Source organism: Bufo gargarizans, chromosome 1, assembly GCF_014858855.1.
Source record: "Bufo gargarizans isolate SCDJY-AF-19 chromosome 1, ASM1485885v1, whole genome shotgun sequence".
NCBI classification, from domain to species: Eukaryota; Metazoa; Chordata; class Amphibia; order Anura; family Bufonidae; genus Bufo; species Bufo gargarizans.
This window is the reverse complement of record NC_058080.1, coordinates 226,202,670-226,216,299: the sequence shown is the minus strand read 5'-3', so window position 1 is coordinate 226,216,299 and position 13,630 is coordinate 226,202,670. Positions and strand designations below refer to the sequence as shown.

Sequence of the window (13,630 nt, the reverse complement as noted above, 5' to 3'; positions counted from 1 at the left end):
CCTCAGTTATGGTGCTGGCACACAGTGCAGTTCTGACATGCATTCAGGATGCCGTTTTTTATTGTAGCTAGCAAAAATTACTTAAATCATTCCGACTATGCAGAACATCCGGGTGTAACGAGGCTGCAAAAATGGCCGAATTGAAAACTGCATCCCGAATGCCTGTCAGAACTGCACTGTGTGCCTGCACCCTTAGTTATTTGCTTGTTGTTTTTTTACTTGGCCTTTATTGCCTTTTAGTATGACTTGTGATATTTTTATTCAAAGTTCCAGAAGAGTTTATGTACAATCCAGTCACTCGATCCTATGGGGAGCCACATAAACGACCTGAGGTGCTGAACTCTTCAGTGGAATTTACTGCTTCATCGGATTACATGGTAAGATTGTGTTCACCTTGCTTGTAATCCAGCTCTTGTGCATGATATTGTATCTGTTTTCTGCAAAGTGATGGATTCTAATTAAAATATGGTTTGTATGTACCCAGATGTGAAATGCTAAATACATTATTGCACAGTGTTTTATTTTAGAGGTCACACTTGAAAATATAACTTGTCCTCCCTGTAATTCTTTACTATAATCGCTCCATTACTCAGGCCGTTACTTGTCCGTATGCCCAGTAATGGGTTCCACTCAGAACCTCTTCCCCCATCAATCCCATAAACCTTGAATAGAGCAGCAGGGTGCAGGCATGAGTATCACTTCATCCAAACTTCTCCAGAACGCGAGGCATTGGTCCCCCACTCTGGTGCCTGTAGGGGCCCCGGTAATTGTACATTTATTACTAGGTTTTTCATGGGATAACACCTTTTATTAGGTTTGTTCTAATGTTTATATTCCATAAAAACCAAGTCTGCTTTCATGGATGGAATGAAGATGACTGAGTTTTTGTGTGGGGCGGACATGTGTAATAGGTGCATGCTGTCAATCATCCTTTCCATTTTGTTATAATCTATTAGAAATTCTTAAATGCAAATGAATGAATAAGTGGCTCCCACTCTGGCAGGCCTGTCATGTCCAAAGATAAAAAGTACCAGATGTTGCAATAAAGCCTGTGGGGAATATTAGGATACTTTCACACTAGGGTTATTCTTTTTTGGCGTTGAGTTCCCTCCTAGGGGCTCAATACCGGAAAATAACTGATCAGTTTTATCCTAATTCACTCTGAATGGAGAGCAATCCGTTCAGGATGCATCAGGTTGTCTTCAGTTCAGTCTTTTTGCCTTTTCAGGACGGAGATAATACATGCTACAGTTTTATCTCCATCCAAAATTCCGGAACACTTGCCGGAATGCTGGATCCAGCATTTTTTCCCATCGAAATGCATTAATGCCGGCCCCAAGTGTTCTGGCAAAACGGATCCGTTTTTGCAGTCTGCGCATGCTCAGACCGCAAAAAATGTGAAAAAAATAAATGCTGGATCCGTTTTTCTGGATGACAGCGGAGAGACGGATGCGGCATTTCAATGCATTTGTCATACGGATTAGGATCTGATCCGTCTGATAAATGCCATTCGTTTGCGTCTGTCTTGCCGGATCCGGCATGCAGTTCCGGCGATGGAACTGCCTGCCGGTATCCTCTGCCGCAAGTGTGAAAGTACCCTTAGACATCACACAGTTTTTTATTTAAATATATTTTTTTTTTTTTATCTCAAATGTTTTCCCATAGACTGTAAGGGGAGAAAAATTTGGGTGACTAAAAAAAAGACACTAGAATGTCCTAGCGATTTTTTTGCAAGCCAAAAAAATAACGTGTGGCAGCATAATCTGGAGTTCTTACTAAACACTAAAGTGCAGTTTTCCTTCAAGATCACATCACAGTTATTGCTATCCTGGCATAATGTATTTTTTTCCAAACCCCATATTGATTTGTATGTAGACTAGATCAAGATATTTTGGTGCTGTACTATTTTACTTTCCATGAAGAGATTGTTACAGTTTTATGTTGGGGAAAAAACAAAAGACAAAGGGAGGAATTTATAAAGCTGTCCACCACAGAATTCTGACTTTTAAAAAGGGTCTTTTGGGGTTTATTTGCCCAAAATAAATTTGCTAAATTTTCAGTTTTTTGCACCTCTCACTCCAGTCTTGTTAAGTGGATGTAGTTATCCTGTCAAATTGATTTACACCAGATTTATTAACTGCAACTTTTTAAAGTAACAAAAATGGTCACAGTCTTCATTAAAGAGGTGGTGTAGGATGTGGAGCAACATCTCAAGACAGAAGTGTTAGCTTTTTGTGGTATTTGCAAATTACAGCCATGTGGGTGGATGCCTACAAAACTGACTTTAAAAATTCCCTTCATGACTATTCTCCCCCCTTGTCCGTCTTCTCTATAAATGATTCTTGTTCGTGATGTTCTCCATAGCTCCGTCCTCCACCTCCAGCAGTTTATCTGTTTGTTCTGGATGTATCATACAATGCTGTCGAGTCGGGATATCTCCAGTGTTTCTCGCAGTCACTTTTGGATAATCTAGACAAGTACGTATGGCATTGGTTCTCAATTTGAATGACTGTAAACCTCGCTGAGGAACCCTTAATAGGGTCACTTCACACGACTGATTTTGAAAAACATGCTTAAAAAAATCTACGTGGGCTACACGTGTCTTTTTCGGCACGGAATACACGCTTGTTTTTTTAACCAATGGGTTTAATGCAAAGCTGAATTTTCAGCTTGAGGTTTTTGAAGCAGATCTGCGCCAAAAAGTGCGGAAAATGCACAAAAAACTCTTGGACTTATTTGGAGCTTCTGCTTCCTGTTCATTTCGGTGGGAGATTCAGCGCTGATTCTACCCCAAGATAGGAAATGCTGCTTCTTTTTTACACGTGTAAAAAAGAAGCCAGTGCTGTTTCCCATTGAAATAATTGGGAGGCTGTTTTGAGGGGTTTTCAGAGCAGATTTGGAACTGATTTTGAGGCAGAAACGCTCCAAAATCGGCACCAAGAACTCAGTGTGAACTGACCCTTGCCTTTCCCTGTGTGTAATATTGGATACAACGTAGCATCCATACTGATTTCTCAGTGTTGGTGTTGCCTGTCTGCTCTCACCTACATAATGTGTAGGTAACCCATGAGACCCCTCTATACAATCAATATGGTAATATTTCAATGCTTTGAACAGACAAGTTTGTATACAATTTAATTTGCTGTTTGAGACTTATGTATAGTTATTAATATGTGGGTAATAACCTGTTTGACTGTTTTACTCCTTTGTTTTAAGGTTACGTGGAGATTCAAGAACAAAGATTGGCTTCATAACATTTGATAGCACTGTGCATTTCTACAACTTACAGGAAGGTCTTTCTCAGCCACAGATGCTGATTGTGTCTGATGTAGACGGTAAGTTGAGAGAAGGAGTAAGGCCTCTTTCACACGGGCGTCATTTTTTTTTTTGCCCGGATAAGAGCCGGGTGCGTTGCGGGAAAATGCGCGATTTTCCCGCGCGAGTGCAAAACATTGTCATGTGTTGCACTCGCGTGAGAAAAATCGCGCATGTTTGGTACCCAAACCCGAACTTCTTCATAGAAGTTCGGGCTTGGGATTGATGTTCTGAAGACTGTATTATTTTCCCTTATAACATGGTTATAAGGGAAAATAATAGCATTCTGAATACAGAATGCATAGTAAAACAGCGCTAGAGGGGTTAAAAATAATAATAAATAATTTAACTCACCTTAGTCCACTTGCTCGCGAAGCCCGGCATCTCCTTGTGTCTCCTCTGCTGATGAACAGGACCTGGGGTGAGCTGCTCCATAAAATACAGGTTAAGGACCTTCGATGACGTCACTCCGGTCATCACATGGTACGTCACATGATCTTTTACCATGGTGAAGACCATGTGATGACCGGAGTGACGCCATCGAAGGTCCTTAAGCTCTATTTAATGCAGCAGCTCACCCCAGGTCCTGTTCATCAGCAGAGGAGACACAAGGAGATGCTGGCTTCGCGAGCAAGTGGACTAAGGTGAGTTAAATTATTTATTTATTTTAACCCCTCTAGCGCTGTTTTACTATGCATTCTGTATTCAGAATGCTATTATTTTCCCTTATAACCATGTTATAAGGGAAAATAATAATGATCGGGTCTCCATCCCGATGGTCTCCTAGCAACCATGCGTGCAAATCGCACGGCATCCGTACTTGCTTGCGGATGCCATCCGATTTTCACACACCCCATTCACTTCTATGGGGCCTGCGTCACGTCAAAATCGGACAATATAGAGCATGCTGCGATTTCAACTGAACGCACAAGTGATGCGTTAAAAACATCGCTCATGTGCACAGCCCCATAGAAATGAATGGGTCAGGATTTAGTGCGGGTGCCATACGTTCGCCGCACGGATCGCACCCGCACGGAAAACTCGCCCGTGTGAAAGGGGCCTAAGGGTTTTCTAGCAGCAGAAGAAGAAAACGGGTACAACAACATGTATTTAAAGGGAACCTGTCATTTTAGTGAACTTTGTCAGAAGTTTTGATCCTTGTAGGTCCAGGTGCTGAGACCCCCACCGGTGAAATGAAGTACACTGGCACTATGCCCCTTAGTTTTTTGTTTCCTTGGAGATCAGAGTAAGCGTTCAGATTTATAGAGAGTCTTCATTTTAGAGATCAGTGGTGGGCACAGCTCTTGGTCCCCACCTTTCAACATTTCTCAAAGTAATATATTTAAGATGTGTGATGTCAGAACCTTTTGTCACTAAAACAAAGGGGCAGAGGTGTTTAGCTGAGCACTGTGCCTCTTCTTTTCCGTTCCGTTGAGCACTGTACTCATTCATAAATAATCTATGGTCTTCCTATGGACCTGTGCACCCTGTGCAGTGCTGAGCACTCAAACCCTCATTGGTCAATACTTCTTAAATTTTACCAAGACACTCCAAGTTTCAGAAAATTATAGCTATTCTTTAATGGTTGCCTGCAAAGTGAATTATGCCTACCAAACAACTCCCAGCACTTGGTAGGAGACAAAAACCTGCGGAGACACAAACGTTTGTCTTTTGTTCCCATCAATTTTTTTTATTGCTGACAAAATACATTTTAATCAGGTATGCAAATTTGGTGGCCCATTCCCCGAGGGCTGTCTTAGTCATGGCACAGGTCTCTCTTGTGAACCTGATCCAATACCTCCCCCTTTTCCTTGACTGACAGCCTATTTGGAATTTATTTTTTTTCCAGCTTCCCACTATAGTCTATGCAATATTAAGTGGTACCATTAGAAACTGCAAAGTGTCCTGCAAAACTAAAAAAAAGCTCTCGTACAGCTATGTGAACGGAAAAATTAAAAAAGATAACTCCCGGAGGGCAGGGAACGAAAACAGAAAATCTCTGCGTCAGGAAGAGGTTAAAAATTTAGCAGTGACCTCCATGTACAAAATCCAAAAAGTTACCAGTGTATAGCCAGTTCTACAGCCTTCTGGGGGATACTGCTCACAATTACCCCTGCAGTATGTGGCAGTGTTCTTTTCTTTTCATGTTAAGTAGCTTCATTTTCACATCCTCAAAATCCAGTTCATTGTAATTTTCTCCATCTGTGGGCAATGATGTTACAACTTCGCTTGCTAGCTATATATATATATATATATATATATATATATATATATATATATATATATATATATATATATATATATATATATATATATATATATATATATATATATATAACAAGAAAGGCACCGCAGCACATCCGTAGGTGAAAAATGGTGGATCTTTATTCACCCTTGCGACGTTTCAGTCCTCTTACTTGATAATAGTCCCAGTAAGAGGACTGAAACGTCGCAAGGGTGAATAAAGATCCACAATTTTTCACCTACGGATGTGCTGCGGTGCCTTTCTTGTTCTATATCGTACACCTTGGTAAGGTGTTTTCGCCGCTGGCACCCATCGGTCGGATACCAGGTGTGCTGCCCTGATTCTACACAATCTATATATATAAAAAAAATAAAAGAATTCCGCAGCACATCCACGTAGTAAGAAAAATGAAAAAACTTTATTCACCAAGCATGCAACGTTTCAATCCTCTCAATGGGATTTTCCTCAAGCAGTGACATAGTGGGCAGTGCACTGTGCATATTTAAGCACAATCTCATAATTAAACAATCAATAGTTAAATTACATTCATTAAGAATAATATATATAAAAAATCGTAATACAAACAGTGCTAACAATATGTTAATACAATCAGCTCTTATCTCAGATCCATGTGCAGTGATATAGTGTAAATAATACCCCTAACCGATCTGACATACAATATACAAAGACAATACTTTAATAACAATCATAATCAATTCAGGTGTCAATCCTATAAACAACTAGAGTGTACAGGTGTACCTTCAGTAAAATGATGAACAAGATTGCAGAAATGTGCGGTGGGGTCAATACTCATGGGTGCCGGCGTCTCGGGCATACCATTGCGCATGTCAAAGGACCTTCCTGGGATTTTCAATCACGTGATCACTCATTTTGGTCGTTCATTGAAGTGCGCATGTCTAAGGACCTTCAAGCATGTGATCACTCCCCCGGTCATGTGCTTGGGTATATCACATGATTGGAATGAACAACCTGAAGATCCAAGTGTTCGGTAATGTTGCGAGCATATGGGTAACCATGTTCGTATATTTAATATCAATATCAAAGGTGTGAATATACATATGAAACATACATTTAATTCCTAAGCTGCATTGCATGTATCGAAAATATGAAATCATCAGAAGATAGATCATGAATACAGGCATAAGAACAACCAAGTATGTTGGCAGAGACTAATCGCACTCCACAATGTATTGAATCACCCGGAAGGCAACATACATGAGTCAACGATCCCTCAGGGAGATGAGTGACCATATATAACTGGAAGTACCATTATTATATGTGGAGAGGCATTATGTGATAAGCGAAAATTTTGCCGCTTCTCCAGTTCAATATTAGACTCGGTATAGTGATTATTTAGTGGCCCCCTAGTCTAAACGAGGAGTTCAGGACATGTGACTAATGTTGTCATCATAAAGTCACAAACTGAGTTATCCCCCCTGTCTGTTGGGTACCATTCCTGGAAATCCAACATGGCAGACCCGGGGTCATCCTCTAGATTACGGGGGCCCACTATCTGTATCCATAGAGAGTGTCACCTCTCTCCCCGAGATCAATCGCTCAAAAAGGCCAATCCATATGTGAATCTAAACCCGTGGATGTAACGATCAGATACCCCCAATGTCACATGGCTCCATCATATGTAATCAGATGCATGCATACAGATCCAAAAACACACAAGTAAAAAAAAAAAAGAAAAAAGCATCAATCAATCTAAGAAGATCCTGTTGTACACAAGATCAAATCATAAGTCCTGCTATGCACAGAACATGATCATGTGTTATGCTATGCCCAAAACATAACCATATAAACATTCATAAGCAAAATTTGATCTTAAAAAAAGAATGGAAAAATATGTATATATAAGTCCCATGGTAGTACAATGGATAGACCTTCCATCGTTCACCCCTACTGTAAATGCGCACAATGTTCACCATAGTCCTGAGGGTAATAAAAAACAATGTATAAGATATAAAATCACCCTGTTCTATGAACAAGGGGCACAACCACATATTACTCCAAATAAGAGCAGACGAGCAGAATCATAGGTGCAATCACCTAGGACAATAACCAGGGCCTGTAGTCTTACTGTATTAAGTTTGGCAATCCATCGCATCTCACATTTTTTGAGAAGGGCGTGTCTATTACCACCCCTCCGCGGAGTAGGAATGTGGTCAACCAATATACATTTAAGGTCTATATATATTATATATATATATATATATATATATATATATATATATATATATATATATATATATATATATATATAGTACCGACCAAAATCTTGGACACACCTTCTCATTCAAAGAGTTTTCTTTATTTTCATGACTATGAAAATTGTAGATTCACACTGAAGGCATCAAAACTATGAATTAACACATGTGGAATTATATACATAACAAAACAGTGTGAAACAACTGAAAATATGTAATATTCTAGGTTCTTCAAAGTAGCCACCTTTTGCTTTGATTACTGCTTTGCACACTCTTGGCATTCTCTTGATGAGCTTCAAGAGGTAGTCACCTGAAATGGTTTTCACTTCACAGGTGTGCCCTGTCAGGTTTAATAAGTGGGATTTCTTGCCTTATAAATGGGGTTGGGACCATCAGTTGCGTTGTGGAGAAGTCAGGTGGATACACAGCTGATAGTCCTATTGAATAGACTGTTAGCTGCTTTTTTTTCTTGCCATAATACAAATTCTAAGTAAAGAAAAACAAGTGGCCATCATTACTTTAGGAAATGAAGGTCAGTCAGTCCGAAAAATTGGGAAAACTTTGAAAGTGTCCCCAAGTGCAGTCACAAAAACAATCAACGGCTACAAAGAAACTGTCTCACATGCGGACCGCCCCAGGAAAGGAAGACCAAGAGTCACCTCTGCTGCGGAGGATAAGTTCATCCGAGTCACCAGCCTCCAGAAATCGCAGGTTAACAGCAGCTCAGATTAGAGACCAGGTCAATGCCACACAGAGTTCTAGCAGCAGACACCTCTCTAGAACAACTGTTAAGAGGAGACTGTGTGAATCAGGCCTTCATGGTAGAATATCTGCTAGGAAACTACTGCTAAGGACAGGCAACAAGCAGAAGAGACTTGTTTGGGCTAAAGAACACAAGGAATGGACATTAGACCAGTGGAAATCTGTGCTTTGGTCTAATGAGTCCAAATTTGAGATCTTTGGTTCCAACCACCGTGTCTTTGTGCGACGCAGAAAAGGTGAACGGATGGACTCTATATGCCTGGTTCCCACCGTGAAGCATGGAGGAGATGGTGTGGGGGTGCTTTGCTGGTGACACTGTTGGGGATTTATTCAAAATTGAAGGCATACTGAACCAGCATGGCTACCACAGCATCTTGCAGCGGCATGCTATTCCATCCGGTTTGCGTTTAGTTGGACCATCATTCATTTTTCAACAGGACAATGATCCCAAACACACCTCCAGGCTGTGTAAGGGCTATTTGACCATAAAGGAGAGTGATGGGGTGCTGCGTCAGATGACCTGGCCTCCACAGTCATCGGACCTGAACCCAATCGAGCAGAGTGAAGGCAAAAGGGCCAACAAGTGCTAAGCATCTCTGGGAACTCCTTCAAGACTGTTGGAAGACCATTTCAGGTGACTACCTCTTGAAGCTCATCAAGAGAATGACAAGAGTGTGCAAAGCAGTAATCAAAGCAAAAGGTGGCTACTTTGAAGAACCTAGAATATGACATATTTTCAGTTGTTTCACACTTTTTTGTTATGTATATAATTCCACATGTGTTAAATCATAGTTTTGATGCCTTCAGTGTGAATCTACAATTTCCATAGTCATGAAAATAAAGAAAACTCTTTGAATGAGAAGGTGTGTCCAAACTTTTGGTCTGTACTGTGTGTGTGTGTATGTATATGTATGTGTGTGTGTGTGTGTGTGTGTGTATATATATATATATATATATATATATATATATATATATATATATATATATATATATATATATATATATATATATATATATGCGCACCTGTCATTCACAGGCTGAAATGGTGTAAACCAAGTTTCTTAATGGTGGTATTTAGGGATGAGCAAATCCAAATCGAATGAAACATCCAAAGGCGATTCGCATAAAACTTTGTTCGATTACTGTGTGGTGCAGGAGCTCCGTACAGTATTAGAATGTATTGGCTCCGATGAGCCGAAGTCTCGCGAGACTTTGGGTAATAACTTCATAAATAAATATGTACTGTAAAAAATCATTTCCCAAACTCTGGTTCGGTTTCAAGTGGTACCTTCGACTCATCGGAGCCAATACATTCTAATACTGTATGGAGCTCCTGCTCCGTACAGTATTGTAACAAACTTTTTTTTCGAATCGACTTCGGATGTTTTGCTCATCCCTAGTGGTATTATATAATTAGCCTGTAGGAAGAGTACAATGTATAGAACTGGTTATGTGTGCTTTATCTCCCCTTTGTGGCCAGCTCATACTGCAAAATGAGGATCCCCACCTATCAAACATTTTGTTTTTCTGTAAATGTCTTTTGGTGGAATACCCCTTTAAAATGTTTCTAGTGGCGCCACCATTACTTTTGCCTGTATTTTTGATAATTCCAGCAGCAAGCACCATAGCGGACTCTGGTTATTGGGAAACAAGAAATAGAATTTGGGAACAGTAGTTGAAAGGGTGAGGTATCCATTAGAATCTCACATTTGTTTTTATCTTAAAAAAAATGGTGGCGCTTCTCACTTGTCAGCTTTGCTGTACAGACAGGAACAAGTTCAGCTGAGGGAGGTGGATTTAAAGAAGGACCTTTCACCTCTCCTGACGTTCATGTTTCTATTCTTATGGCTCTATGTTGTGCCATTCCTTTATTATACCTGCTAGAAGTTATGAATGAAATGCTAGCAGTCTGCAGTAAGGGTGGTAACTAGTTTTGGGGGGCATGTCCCTGCACAGTCTCACTCTGTCCAATTAGTGCTGTCATTGTCAGACTGTACAGGTACACCCCCCAACTGGTTACCACTCCTTTGTACCCTTACTGCAGACTGCTGGCAATTCATTCATAGAACATAGAGCTATAAGAATAGATGCTCCAGAATTGTTATTACATGGTGAATGCATGAAGCTATTAAAACGGGATTCTCAGGAGTGGTGACAGGTCCTCTTTAATAGGGTTGTGCACGTTTGTTTGTTTTTTGTTTTTTTGGGGGTGCAAATCCCTCCCTCCCCTGGTTCCTGGGCAGACCTGTAAAGGGAAGCATACTTAACGGTTTCCCAATGCTGACTTGTAGCTTAAAGGACCTTTTCCACTTTCTTTCAGAAATATTCTTGCCTACACCTGATGGCTTACTTGTAAATCTTCATGACAGCTTGGAGGTGAGCATTGTTGTGGTGTTTTTTTTTGTTTTTGTTTTTTACAATTTAAATACTCATGCAAACCATATGGGAGGAGTATTACAGTGAGGAACAGAAGTATTTGAACACCTGCGATTTTGCAAGTTCTCCCACTTAGAAATCATGGGGAAGTCTGAAATTCAGATTGTAGGTGCATTCCCACACTGAGAGACAGAATAAAAAAATTAAAATTCAGGAAATCACATTGTATGATTTTTAAAGAATGTATTTGTCTTGCACTGCTGAACATAAGTATCTGAACACCTGAGAAAATCAGTGTTAATATCTGGTACAGAAGTCTTTGCAATTACAGAGGTCAAACGTTTCCTGTAGTTCTTGACCAGGTTTGCACACCCTGCAACAGGGGTTTTGGCCCACTCCTCCACACAGATCTCCTCTAGATCTGTCAGGTTTCGGGGCTGTCGCTGACAACATGGAGTTTCAGCTTCCTCCATGTTCTATTGGATTTAGGTCTGGAGACTGGCTAGGCCACTCCAGGACCTTGATATGCTTCTTACGGAGCCACTCCTTGGTTATCCTGGCTGTGTGCTTCGGGTCGTTGTCATGTTGGAAGACCCAGCCAGGACTTATGTTCAGCAGTGCAAGACAAATTCTTTAGAAATCATACAATGTGATTTCCTGAATTTTTATTATTATTTTTATTATGGTTTTTGGTGGCACATGGCTGAAGTGTTGGCTTGCCCGTTGGGTGATCCGCACCTTTACATGGGTCAGATATCGGGTATTGGCATTTGTATGAACATTTGTTCCCAATAATTGTCCTTGTCATCTGCCCATTTTTAAAATGGCACTAAGAGTACAGTCATGCATCATAATTGTTGCAGAAACTTCTGTGACTGAAAAATCCATTCCATACACCTGATGTGCATCGATTTCTGCTGGTCCTATTCAGATGAAATGGAAATCTGCAGAAACATAGTACAAGGACAGATGCTTTGTGCAATACATGTACATGCGTTTTTCATAGTGTGATTAAAGGGGTTGTGTCACTTCAGCAAGTGGCATTTATCATGTAGAGAGAGGTAATACCAGGCACTTACTAATGTATTGTGATTGTCCATATCCTTCCTTTGCTGGCTGGATTTATTTTTCCATCATGTTATATATTGCTTGTTTCCATGGTTATGACCACCCTGCAATCCATCAGCGGTGGTCATGCTTGCACACTATAGGAAAAAGTACTGGCCTCTCTGATGACTGGGACTGTGGGAGTGTAATATAGTATCCTCTATAGCTAATTTTTTACTTTGACATTTTGTTGCTTAGCTGATCAAGGATCTGTTGACTGCCTTACCGGGAATGTTTACCAGCACAAGGGAAACGCACAGTGCCCTGGGTCCTGCTCTTCAAGGGGCGTGCAAACTGATGTCTCCCACTGGAGGACGGATATCAGTATTTCAGACTCAGCTACCATCTGTAGGAGCGGGACTTTTACAGTCTAGAGAAGATCCCAACCAAAGATCCAGCTTAAAGGTACAGTGTCCATTGTGCGTATTGCACTCGAACATTTTGTTGTGAGAAGTGTGAAAAATAACTCTGATGTACACAGTTCACATGTACCGTACGTACAGAATGTAGGGAATACCAATAGTTAAGGCGCCTGTGGTAATAAAGAATGTTTTATGTGATTGTATTTCTTTAAAGGAGTTTTCTTGAGGGGCCCCTATCATGCATCGCCTACCGAGAGATTCACAATTACCTGCTCCCCAATGCTCGCTGACTCCCATTCATCCATAGCCCAGTCCCGGGTGTGTTCCCCCCCCCCCCCCCCCCCCCCCCCCCATGGGCATGCTCACCTGTGCCTCTGCAACCAATGGCTGGCTTCAACAGTGATGTGTCACTTGGGAAACATATCAGCGCTGAAGCCATTCCATACCGGACCAGAAGATGGAGGCGCGCGATCCAGCACACAAGACTGGAGCATCGGGGAGCAGGTTAAATATGAATCTCTCAGTAGGCAATATAGGTAAAGGGATTTCCGTTAAAGCTAATTATTCCCAGACAACCCCTTTAAGGGTGATGGTACTTCATTTTCATCAAATATTGCAGTGTTTTTTTGTTTTGTATTTTTCAGGGAATACAGCATTTGGGCCCCGCCACTGATTTCTATAAAAAGTTGGCTTTGGATTGCTCCGGACATCAAACGGCTGTGGATTTGTTTCTTTTGAGTTCTCAGTATTCTGATTTGGCGTCGCTAGGTTTGTCACCATGTTGCAATTTTTTGTTTTTCTATTCTATGCGATTGCAAAATCGTACAATGTTACACACACCTCTGGTGTTTGAAAATGGAAAACTGGCAATGGGTTCTTTGTCACCTGTTCTCAAAAATTTCCAGAACTTTCTTCCTGTGATGTCTGCAATAGGAGATAATCTAACAAGTTGGACTCTTTGTTCCTCTGTCAGGGATGCTTAACCTGTGGTCCTCCAGATGTTGCAAAACTACAACTCCCAGCATGCCTTAATAGCTGTAGGCCAGGCATGCACAACCTGTGGCTCTCCAGCTGTTGCAAAACTACAACTCCCAGCAGTCCTGAACAGCCTACAGAAGGACATGGTGGGAGTTGTAGTTTTACAACAGATGGAGGGCTGCAGGTTAAAGGGAACCTGTCACCTCCAACAAACATCCCAAGCCGGCAGCAGTACCTTAGAGTAGCCAGCA

The 13,630-nt window shown here is 41.0% G+C and overlaps 1 protein-coding gene across 4 annotated transcripts in view; it reads left to right on the top strand.

Moving 5' to 3' along the window:
• SEC24B (SEC24 homolog B, COPII coat complex component) overlaps positions 1-13,630 on the top strand; it is an 80,147-nt gene that overhangs the window by 34,294 nt on the left and 32,223 nt on the right. For all 4 annotated transcript variants that reach the window (XM_044301944.1, XM_044301937.1, XM_044301929.1 and 1 more), the window contains 6 exons: positions 268-377; positions 2,365-2,477; positions 3,217-3,335; positions 10,877-10,932; positions 12,238-12,444; positions 13,046-13,169. In XM_044301944.1, coding sequence (XP_044157879.1) covers positions 268-377; positions 2,365-2,477; positions 3,217-3,335; positions 10,877-10,932; positions 12,238-12,444; positions 13,046-13,169 — 729 coding nt within the window. The remainder of the gene's footprint in view (positions 1-267; positions 378-2,364; positions 2,478-3,216; positions 3,336-10,876; positions 10,933-12,237; positions 12,445-13,045; positions 13,170-13,630) is intronic.